This window comes from Sinocyclocheilus anshuiensis, unplaced genomic scaffold, assembly GCF_001515605.1.
Source record: "Sinocyclocheilus anshuiensis isolate Anshui unplaced genomic scaffold, SAMN03320099.WGS_v1.1 scaffold854, whole genome shotgun sequence".
In the NCBI taxonomy this organism is placed as follows: Eukaryota; Metazoa; Chordata; class Actinopteri; order Cypriniformes; family Cyprinidae; genus Sinocyclocheilus; species Sinocyclocheilus anshuiensis.
Window position 1 is genome coordinate 12,661 of NW_015539868.1, and position 12,056 is coordinate 24,716.

Consider the following 12,056-nt stretch of genomic DNA (forward strand, 5'->3'; position numbering starts at 1 on the left):
TTGCACCGCTCGTACACATCTGTATTGGTGCAGAATGAGAGACGCGTATAGCCTAGCGCATTTCACACAAGCTGCTAGTTTCACTTTAAATAAGTTGCGTATGCTTGACATTTAAAATAAACGTTTGCGGCGAATGCTCCTATAATTTTTGTTTGTTTTACATTTACGATTTAGTTTCAATCCACATGATGCGTGTGCTGAGTGAGCGATCATGCAGCAGAAGGGCGCGCTCTCTCGCTCTCCTTACCGTCAAGTATCCTATCTTTAGTAGCTTGTGCATTGTTTTACTTGTTTTTGACATATCCGACCGATATAGGATTACGAGTAGAGCAAGAGCGCAGTATCACCAAGCTTACAATTACATTTCATATTTGAAACCACCAATGAATTCTGACAACAAATATCTAATAAACATTTATTTTTTCGCTCATTAGCGTTAAAAAGCGTATTTTTCAGGCTAGAGTGCATGCGCGGTCCTAAGCGCACGTCTCAAGAGCGCTGACTGTTTCTATAGCAACCGGGGTTCTAACGGCAGCTGCAGTGATGCGCTGACTTTACCGAATAGCGATTGGCTCTTTTCTTCCGGAGGCGTGGCTTCCTTCGATAGAATGCTGTTTAGAGCGCTGTATTTGTCCCCATTCAAAACTATACAAGTGACACGTAGTCTTTGGTATCCGTGCATCCCGAATAGAAATGAATGGTTTTTGTTCTTCAGTTAAGCAGATATATGATATATGGTTACTCAAACTACTGGTTTTGTTTAGGCTCCTTCTGTTAGTTCTCTGAGTTCTGTTATTTCTTATTTCTCACTGGGTGACGTCACAATAACAGACGTCCAGCACTGAAGTGGGCTCTTCCTCAGGTGCACTTAGTATTAGTCTGGTCACGTGATCTCAACATCTGTCCACCTGAGGCTCCGTGTCAAATAAAACCACTTTAATGAGGACACTTCACAAACACCATTCATTTCTGCAGAGCTGGACATTTCCAAACGAGCGAGCTGAGCTTTGAGAGCGAAACCAACCTGTTTGTTCCTCAGTGTCTTCTTGTTTCAGACTGAACACTTCTTCAATCCTGAAGTCTTCAGTCTCCTCTTTAATAAACGCCATCTTTATAAGTGTGTGACGAGGCTCTCAGTCGCTTCAGCGGGAGTTTCTCTGTTTAAGATGAAGAGAACAATGAACAGAGAGCACAATAAACCCTCTAAACTACATCTCTCCATCAGCTCCCTAGTTCAGTAGTCAGCACACTAGTAAGGGAGCGAGAGTTAATCACCTGATGAGACAAAAACACTCAGAACCAGTGCAAAGAGCACAAGTTATACAGACAGCTCATATTTAGTTGTGATGTATATACGGCGAATCAGAATTTAAATTACACTTGCATGAGAACATTTTCAGCAAGTTTGTAAGAGTTGTGTTTGTTGTTCTCAGCAGGTGACGTCAGCGAGCGGAGATTCGAGTCACTGAATCATTTGAGAAGCAACCGATTCAATCGAGTCACTGATCCATCTGTTAGTTGACAGCAGTACTAATTCTGGGGAAGCATTTAGACTTGATTGAGAAGAGCACATACCGTGGAGCGGTGCATTGAAAATAAAAGGTTTTATACAAAGATGTATTAAATTGTAATTAAATGTATTTATTAGATACATTTGAATTGATTAGATACATTTACATTTAAATGTAATTAAATTAAATACATTTACATATTTTTTTCCCCAAATAATTGCTGTTCTGAACTTTCTGCTCAATATATAAAATATCCTGAAAAATATATCAGTGTTTCCACAAACATTAATTAGCATAAATCAGCATATTAGAAAAGATCATGTGACACTGAAGACTGGATCACTCAGGCTGCTGAAAATACAATTTTGCCATCATAGTAATAAATTACATTTTAAAATATAGTAAAACAGAAAACAGTTATTTTAGATTGTAATAATATTTTACAATTTTATATTACTGTTTTAACTGTATTTTGATCTAATAAATGCAGGCTTTTTCAGAAATCTTACTGACCCCAAACTATACTCACAAGCGACTCCAGTCTAGACAAAGCTGCTTTATTATACTGCTACTACTAATAAATGATATGTTTAACGTAGTGTTTTTCATCAATTATGACTGTGAACCGGCAACTAACTGCTGTTAGTTAATAAACTAACTTTGTGCATCCAGGTCAGTATAAATTCCAAAACTACTGGTACAGTATTTTCTTCAGGCTCAACCACCAGGAACTGTGCCACTTTTTCTGAGATCCAGCCACTTATGTGGTTGTCTTAGTCACCATTGATCTGTACTGTCATTTTCCAGTCAGTTGTACCACTAGTTTTCTCTGTTTATTGTTGTTATAACAGCCCATCACAGCCGAAAGACGTGCATCCAACCGTTCCCTTTAGCTGAAAGACTATAGGGTGTATTGTTTACATGATTATTTGGAAATATTTGAAAGAAAGTGTAAAAAGGTTTTGTTGTCTAGCAAGTTTTTTTTTTTTTTTACATATATAATTTAAATAATACTGTTACAGTCTGTTTTGGTAAGGTATAGGGCTGGGCAAAAAAAAAAATCGATTTTTCGATATATCGTTTGTTAAAATGTGGTTGATTCAGTATATATATATGGTAGTCAATGGGGACCAAAACAGTTTGGTTATCCATATTCTTCAAAATATCTTCTTTTGTGTTCAACAGAAGAAAAGAAATTCATACATGCATAAATGATGACAGAATTTTTATTTTTGGGTGAACTATCACCCAAAAGCCAGTATTAGTTTTCCTACACCGTTCATAGGCTTGCAGCCTCCATGTTACAGCTAATGCTGTGAGATTTTATGTTTGTTTTGTCTTAAACATAAAATAACCTGATCCTGTTTGATCAAGGCATGCCACTGTTCTGACTTGTCTAATTTTTAGCATCAGTTTTTCATCTTGCATCAAAATTCTGTCTATTCATTGTATGCATTTGAAATATAGAGTTGGGTTTTGTTTTATTGTACCCAAGTGTACCTAAAATAAAAAGTGTTTAATATACAGGTTTGTGGCTCTTAATTTCCTATTAATTAACCATTTGTAATCTTATGTTCACTGTTCATTTTTTATAAATATAGGATTTGTATTATATCTATATTCATTCATATAGTCAAATCGAATCGAGAATTGAAATCAAAAATCGAAATCGAATATCGAACCGAAAATCGAATCGAAAATCGAAATTGAATCGAATTGGAGCATCTGAATTGATACCCAGCCCTAACAGCAACCGGGGCTCTAACGGCAGCTGCAGTGATGCGCTGACTTTACCGAATAGCGATTGGGTCTTTTCTTCCGGAGGCGTGGCTTCCTTCGATAGAATGGCTGTTTAGAGCGCTGTATTTGTCCCCATTCAAAACTATACAAGTGACACGTAGTCTTTGGTATCAGTGCATCCCGAATAGAAATGAATGGTTTTTGTTCTTCAGTTAAGCAGATATATGGTTTAACGTTACTCAAACTACTGGTTTTGTTTAGGCTCCTTCTGTTAGTTCTCTGAGTTCTGTTATTTCTCCTGATTTACTGGGTGACGTCACAATAACAGATGTCCAGCACTGAAGTGGGCTCTTACTTTATGATGAACTGATTCAGACGCACCGCTTCTGTTACTCGTGTGCGGACGCGTTTACTCACACTAAATAACGCTTATTAATGTTAGATAAAGCATTACAACGTTACATTCAATAGCAGATCATTAATCTTGCGTCGCTTAACAACTATATAATGGACTGAACGGGTTCTATCAGTTAAAACAGTTTAAATGCTTAAAAACACAGACCTCTCTTGAGCCGAATCACAACAGACGCGGGAGCGCGCGCGCAGGCTTATGACGTCACGCCGCAGAGCAGAATGAAAGTCCTCTGAAGAAGCAGCTCAGTCAGAGAAACCCTGCAGCTGCTCTTACTGTGCAGCAAACATCTAATCCTAACTGTGCATTACTTATATAGTCCTAATTAGCAGTGTTATGTTTCTCAGACAGAAGCTCGAACATCAGAAGCTGACACAAATAAACTCAACAATCTCATTTTACACCAGTCTTCAGAACTGAACAAACAGCTGTTAACAAATAGCCAAAGCTTGCAACATATTCATTAATAATGAAGACTTAAAGCTCTGTGAGGAAGTAGAAAGTAGAAAGAGAAGCAGGCTCCTCTGCCAAAGATGCAGACGTGAGCTCCTGACTTATAACCAACATTTCTATGCTTTCTGAATGTTAACACACAGTTTTTGGGATTTATTTGCAAACATCCGCTACACATGTTGACCAGTGATATCTGCGGTAGTTTTGACCACAGCTACTTTTCTGGACAAAAGCATTAAATGAATAAGAAAGAGAGAAAGACATAATAATAATAAAACATAGCAATAACAGTACACTATATGCAGAATCCGTTTCCGGATGAATCTCTGGCATGCTTAGCATTAAATATATATCTATATCTCTAGATTAAAGTGGGACTGACCTCCTGCTTGCTTGACAGTCCATTTCATCCATTATTACTTTAACCATCATTTCTGCAATTCCTTTTGGGAATTTCTTGTTCTTTCTCAAATTTAAGTAGACAAACTTTAAGTTGGCTTGAAAAAGCCTAGCTAGAAAGTTTGAAGTCGTTTTAAAAGCTTTAAGTTTCAGGGTTTTCAGCTTGAACTAGTTTGAAGTTTAAAATACTTTTAAAGTTTTAAGGTTTTGAAGACAATGCAATTTATCAGAAGAATAGATAGATAGATAGATAGATAGATAGATAGGAAATATTAAATTAGAAATTTTAGATGTAGATTAATAGATTCTATGGTGTTTCTATGTGGTTTCTATGGTGTTGCTATGCGGTTGCTAGGGTACCCGGGTTGGTTGCTAAGGTGTTGCTATGCGGTTGCTAGGGTACCCAGGGTGGATGCTAGGGTGTTGCTATGCGGTTGCTAGGGTACCCTGGGTGGATGCTAGGGTGTTGCTATGCGGTTGCTAGGGTACCCGGGGTGGATGCTAGGGTGTTACTATGCGGTTGCTAGGGTACTTGGGGTGGTTGCTATGCGGTTGCTAAGGTACCCAGGGTGGTTGCTAAGGTGTTGCTATGCAGTTGATAAGGTACCCGGGCTGGTTGCTAAGGTGTTGCTATGCAGTTGATAAGGTACCCGGGCTGGTTGCTAAGGTGTTGCTATGCGGTTGCCAGGGTACCCAGGGTGGATACTAGGGTGTTGCTTTGCGGTTGCTAGGGTACCCGGGGCGGTTGCTAAGGTGTTGCTATGTGGTTGCTAAGGTACTCGGGGTGGTTGCTAGGGTGTTGCTATGCGGTTGCTAGGGTACCCGGGGCGGTTGCTAAGGTGTTGCTATGTGGTTGCTAAGGTACTCGGGGTGGTTGCTAGGGTGTTGCTATGCGGTTGCTAGGGTACCCGGGGCGGTTGCTAAGGTGTTGCTATGTGGTTGCTAAGGTACTCGGGGTGGTTGCTAGGGTGTTGCTATGCGGTTGCTAGGGTACCCGGGGCGGTTGCTAAGGTGTTGCTATGTGGTTGCTAAGGTACTCGGGGTGGTTGCTAGGGTGTTGCTATGCGGTTGCTAGGGTACCCGGGGCGGTTGCTAAGGTGTTGCTATGTGGTTGCTAAGGTACTCGGGGTGGTTGCTAGGGTGTTGCTATGCGGTTGCTAGGGTACCCGGGGCAGTTGCTAAGGTGTTGCTATGCGGTTGCTAAGGTACTTGGGGGGGGGTTGCTAGGGTGTTGCTTTGTGGTTGCTAAGGTACCTGGGGTGGTTGCAAAGGTGTTGCTATGCGGTTGCTAGGGTACCCGGGGTGGTTGCTAATGTGTTTTTGATAGATAGAGTCAGATGATAGATGGATATAGTCACATGATATCTAGAAATAGATAATCTATAAATAAATAGATAGCTAGATAGATAGATAGATAGATAGAGTCAGATGATATATGATAGATAGAAATAGTCAGATGAATTTAGCCCCAGGGCTTGTTTAATACCAGGCTCAGGTACGATCCCTACTTACAAGAGAAGCACAGAAGAATCAGTCGCAAAGCTACATGACAGTATATCGTTTTCTAAACGCGCTTGTCACACACTTGTAGGGTTTTGTCTCCAGTGTGATTTCTCTCGTGTCTTATCAGATCTCCTGACCGACTGAATGTCTTGTCACAGTGTGAACACTTGTGAGGTTTCTCTCCAGTGTGGATCCTCTCGTGCCGTTTTAAACACTCGGCAGATTTAAAAGTCTTCTCACACTCAAAGCACAAGTACTCTCTCACACCAGTGTGTATTCGCTGATGATTTTTCAGATGTTCCAGACGTGAAAAACTCTTTCCACACACAGAGCATGAATGCGGCTTCTCCTTCGTATGAACTCTCAGGTGCTTCTTCAGGTCTGAAGGCCACAGAAACGTTCTGCCGCATCGATCACATGTGTGCAGTTTCTCTCTAGTGTGGATGTTCATGTGTAACTTAAGAGTTGATGACTGTGTGAAGCTCTTCCCGCATTGATCACAAGTGAACGGCTTCTCTCCAGAATGAACTCTCATGTGTCCCGTTAGGTTTCCTTTCAGTGTGAAGCTCTTCCCGCATTGATCACAAGTGTACGGTCTCTCTCCGGTGTGAACTCTCATGTGAGCATCAAGACTATATTTGTATGCGAAACCCATTCCACACTGAGTGCAGGTGATAGATTTATCCGTTCTCTTTTTCTTTACATGTCTCCGTTTGCTTTGAGAGCAACTCGAGGGTTTTTCTCCAGGTCTGACAACTTCTTCATTCTCCTCACTTTCTTCAATAAACTCTAGAATAAAAGCAAAAAACGGTTCATTTGTCAGAAACTAGCAAACAAAAAATGCGAAAGCACATAAGCTCCCACAGCTCTAAAGATTGCTTCTATTACAAAAAACTAAAGCTAAAACTGCTTGAAACTTTAATATTGTTACAGCTTTGTAAGCCTAATGTACCACAAAGACTCATTAAAGATGAATGAAGAATAAAGACCAACCTCCTTGTTCCTCGTGTTTTATTCTGCAGTGTTCTGGTTCCTCGTGTTTTACTCTCCGGGGTTCTGGTTTAATCGTGTTCTCTTCACTCTCTTCTTTAACAAACACCATCTTCTCAGTTCAGATGAAACTCCTCCAGATATTCCTGCTGGCTGCAGAACTTAGTCACGACTGTCAGGATGAGAATATTCCTGTTATTTACTGACCTGACTCAAAAACTGTATTTTTCTATTCACAGAAGGTGCATTTCTAACAGTTTCAAGACAAAACAACAGAGAGGGTGAAACCAATCTTCTTCCTCTGAGGTTTAATGGTGGTTTGCTGCATATAAACACGTGTGTGTTAGCGGCCCCCGCTGGACTGGAGTGCGGACGGGCAAATGAAGCCTCGGATATTACTTTCCCTCGGACTCTTCTGGGGAAAGATTCAAAGCTTCGAGTGTGTCGAAAGCAGCCTCGTCTGCTGGTTAGTCAAAAATAAAGCAGCCAAAAGCCTGTGAAAGAAGGCCACACATTTCAAACCGAAGCCTAACTGTGTGTCTGTGTTTGTTGAGTTTCTCTCTCAGTTTATTTCTCTCTCAGTTCTCTCTCAATTAATTTACCTGCCATTTAATGCCAGTGCCAATATCAATATGACGTAACAGAAGAAAAACGTACACATCCCTGCTGAAAAAAAAAAAACAGTAGAAACCATACATCACAGAATGTGTAATGGTTTTAATGGTTATAATGGGAGTTGTATTGGTTTTAATGGAAACTGTAATGATGCCTATTGGTCTCTACTGGTAACTGGTTGCCTTCTATTGGTGGCTTGTTAAATCCACTAAATCCTAATGGAATAGGTCTACGTCCCAAAACACACTACAGGAATGGTTTTAATGGTTAAAAGCCCTGTGAAGCCGTGGTTTATACGGCTCCGCTTTGCGTCGTACCTAACAACGCCCCTTAGCTGTTATAAATTCACTGTAAACCACGGCTTCACGGGGATTATTGCTTTTATAAAACGGTTATTCCATATACGTAGTAAGGTTTCACAAAATAAAACAGAGCAAATAAAGTGTAATGATATTAATAAAAACAGTATTCTTCCACCAAACAATGTAACTCCTCAGAAACAGTTGTGGTTGTAACAAAGTGGTTGCCGAGCAACACACAAACGTAAACAAAGGTTTATGTTACTCTGTAGAGTAATTTACAACAGCTTCGAACGTGGCTCAGCCAATCAGAATCAAGCACCGGAACTCTCCGTTTTATAATAGAATTTTTGGGATGGTTTTCTATTGCTTTTTTTTTTTTCAGTAGGGATATTAAATTGCATATGCAATATCCAGTTATTTTATTTTCCTGAAATAATTAGTATTCTTCATATTACTTGTGTGCCTGGGTATTTAATAATGTAAATGGATAAGTACGAATGAAAACGTACTCGTAAAGTAATGCTGCCTTCACATGCTATGGGAAATTTCCTCTTTGTGAAGTTGTGACTACGAGCTCGTCGCATTCAAGTGCTTTGTTGTTGGAAAAAGTAAAATGTAAACTAATATCCCATTGGTTGATAACCATAAACATTCACCACACAAAATTGCTGACAATTCTGGAATTTCGGTCAAACGTTTCATCTGCATTTGGTTCGTCCGTGTCTGGATCTAACGAGATCACAAAACGAACATGATAATAGCGGCCGTTTGTTTGTATTTTTTGTTTTAAATTAGATTTAAAACCAAAGCATCAGTGTTTTACCAGTTACAATAAGTGATGCATTGATCACAATGAATTAATTTGTGTCAGGTTTGCAAATTAGTCACACAGAAATAACCGTTATTTCACAAAAGAAAGACGACATGTTCATTTGTGCCCGTTTCTTTTTATTTGTAGTCACAGACAGTATTTTTAGGTCTACGTCACACTGAAGTCTCAAAACATAGTTATATTTTCAGTCAGAGAAACAGAGGGAGCTCCCAAACAAAAACTATGATATATTTGAAGACATACGAGGAGCTAAATATCAGCCGGTCAGATACAAAGAGTTTAGACTTATTGACAGATAGCCTACATGATTTTTCTGATTTCTTCAAGCGGTCGTATTTACCATGTTCACTAATGGCTTTTGCATCGCATATAAATATGTCTTCCTTGTACGGTGACCATAATCCACATCAGATCTCACACAAAAGTTATTTCAAACCCTCGCTGCTGTCTCAAAGTGAGTTTTGAGCTAATAATATTTAATGCTGGTGTTATAGCTGGTAACTATATGAAATAAACCGTGGTGCTGATGCTCTCCTTTGTTCAAAACCACTCCTCAAGCCTAAGCAGGCCCGCTTTGGCCCAAGTTTTTCGCCTGGCCATTGGCCCCAACGAGGCACGATCAAACCCTGGAAGAGACTGTGGAAACACGGCTATACTGTGAGGTGCCCAGGTCCTGTGGCTGAAACACAAGCCCCAAATCATGACCAAAAACTCCACTCTGGTCTCATCCGTTCAAAGGACATTGTTCTAGAAGTCTTATGGTTTGTTCAGATGCAACTTTGCACAGCTAAACTGTGCTGCCGTATTTTTTTTATAGAGAAGAGGCTTTCCATTTGGTAAGCCTTTCAGACATGCCATACTTGTCCCGTCTTTCTTCTGTTTGTACTGTCATGAACTCTATCATTTATCACGTTAACTGCGGGCTGTTGAGTCCTGTTGAAGTTCTTGGGTTGTCTTCCATTTCTCTGAGCGTTACACAGTCTGACCTTGGGGTGAATTTGCTGGGACGTCCACTCTTGGGAGGATTGGTGTCTGTCTTGAATGTCTTCCACTTGTGAATAAACGTCCTCACTGTAGAATGATGGACTTCAAATTGTTTGAAAATGGCTGTAGTACTCTTCCCAGATTGAACGATCCTTCAGAAATCATTCTGATATGTTCATTTATCACCAATGTTGTGCAACAGTTCAATTACAGTTACTTTAGATAGAACAGAATGAGTGTGATTTGACCTGAATTACTTACATGTTGGCCTCTTATTCTGCAGATACAACCGGTGAGAATGACAACGGTGCAGGAGGGCCATGTCTCCATCTTGGACCTGCACCTTAGATGTGGCCTGAAGGTCCTGGAAGTTTCGCTTGGAGACGAGGTGGCTCTTAAGGCATTTATAAAAGAAAACGGAAATGGGAAACTAAATTCCTCGACATATACGACAGTCAAGAAACACAAATAATTCTTTAGAACTAGGGTTGCACAGCTTTGAACTTTAGGGCTGTTGCTAACGATTATTTTGGTAATCGAGTAATTGATTTATTATTTTAATGATTAATCAAGTAATCTGATCATTTTATATATTTTTTAGAACAGACCTAACTGAACAACAGCCTTTAACATTACTTAAAGTGCATATATAATAGCAATGAGGCAATAGTTTAGTTTTAAATGGTTTTAAAATATATTAGCCTTATAAAACAGTAGAAGGTGCCAAATTGTAGCAAAAGGGGAAATATTAATTTACATTACTCATAACTTGTTATAAATAATTATTAATATTTAAATCAATCGGTGATCCATTCGTCCACCGAACGGATAGTACATTAATGGATGTACCTCCTGGCCAAGAAGAATAATTTTCTCACTCTTCATACTAAACTGTGTTAAGAGCATGTACCGAAATCACACGTCAGGTGACCTTGATTCGTGAGCAGCGAACACAGAGACAATCAAGAGTTTATATGAACAAGTTTAATAAATGGGACTAGGTATAATACAGCAAAACTACGCATAAATGTAGCATTACAAAACGGTATATGTGACTGAGAGATAGACACAGAAAGACACAGAATGGCAAACTTTACATCCCAGCCCTATAAGAGCCAGCAATGAGACGTCACCATTTTTTAAAAGGGGTTACACTTACAGTATCTGACGGTTACCGGCATTGGTTTTGATGTGGATTGAGAGTCTGAAATGTTGGGAACGGTTGAGTTCAACGTAGCGCGTTGGCGTTGTCCTTGTGGGTCTTCCAGCAGGAGTTGGTCCACGGGTAATTCACGCTGAGTTAGTTCATGAATAAAGTGCCAAAAAGGACCGAAGGCTGTGTCTGAAGGAGAAAACTCTCTGAAGGAGGAGAGCATCTCTGAAGGAGAGGAATAACTAGGAACCAGAAGAAAAAAAGTCCCACTTGGAGAGTTTGGGGGTCTTTTAATGGTTTCTCAGTCAGACCCATCTTTGGTGGAATGGCCAATACAAGGCGTGAATTTTGAGCGGGAGATTTTTTTGTTTGCATATTTATTGCTGGTCTGGATAATTGGTGCAGTTTTACCTAAAGTATAGTAGAAATAGTATGATGCGTTTCACGATCACATAGTTTACACCATTGCTTGAGAAATAAAGAGCAGATCATTTTGATACCATGAAAGACATATCTAGAAGATCTTAAAGCAGAGCTACATTCATACACCTGGATATAAGCATTTATAGCTTAACTTATACAAACAAAGAGTTGTAACTAGGCTAATATAATAGTGGGACATATACAACACATGCATATACTAGATACATTTATAACCACTTAATTATGGCCTAAAGATAATGTCTTTATGTGTGTGTGTTATGTGTATGTGAGCATGGGGGAGTTACAGAGTATATTGGAGATGCTTGTGTGATCCTTAAGCATACCTGCAAACTCACAAGAGGTCAAAAAGGTGACATAGTTCGGAATATGACCCTTGTAGGGGGGTCTGGGGGGTAATGTTATTTAATTTAACATGTAAATGAAGCGTGCTGGTGCACTCTGACAACAAAATAAAGGAAAAAGACAACATATGCTTCAAGTAAAAAAAGCACATTTATACCTCAAACTTTTCGGACAGTGCAACTCTCTTGTCATACTTCTCTTTGTGAACAGTGGAGTAATTTATTTTTGCTAATTTTAATGTTCGCATTAGAGTGCGCATACTATCAACAAACTCCATCTGTTCACTGCAGAGGAAACACAGAAGCTGCATCTGAAGTGGCATTAGATGCATTTACACAGACGGTTTAATGAAGCTGAGGTGCCATGAATGCATTTA

At 39.6% G+C, this 12,056-nt stretch overlaps 1 protein-coding gene and 1 long non-coding RNA gene across 2 annotated transcripts; both read right to left on the reverse strand.

Moving 5' to 3' along the window:
* Window positions 1–1,165: 1,165 nt before the first annotated feature.
* On the reverse strand, window positions 1,166–11,959 carry LOC107685022 (uncharacterized). The gene is made up of 3 exons (XR_001633917.1): window positions 11,949–11,959; window positions 3,814–3,817; window positions 1,166–1,292 (listed from the first exon to the last, which is right to left on the reverse strand). It is a non-coding gene; the product is annotated as an uncharacterized LOC107685022 (long non-coding RNA).
* Window positions 5,989–7,295, reverse strand: LOC107685021 (gastrula zinc finger protein XlCGF49.1-like). Its single transcript, XM_016481438.1, has 2 exons — window positions 7,012–7,295; window positions 5,989–6,807 (listed from the first exon to the last, which is right to left on the reverse strand). The coding sequence occupies exons 1-2, from the start codon at window positions 7,118–7,120 to the stop codon at window positions 6,080–6,082; spliced, it is 837 nt and encodes a 278-aa protein (XP_016336924.1). The 5' UTR covers window positions 7,121–7,295; the 3' UTR covers window positions 5,989–6,079.
* Window positions 11,960–12,056: the final 97 nt, after the last annotated feature.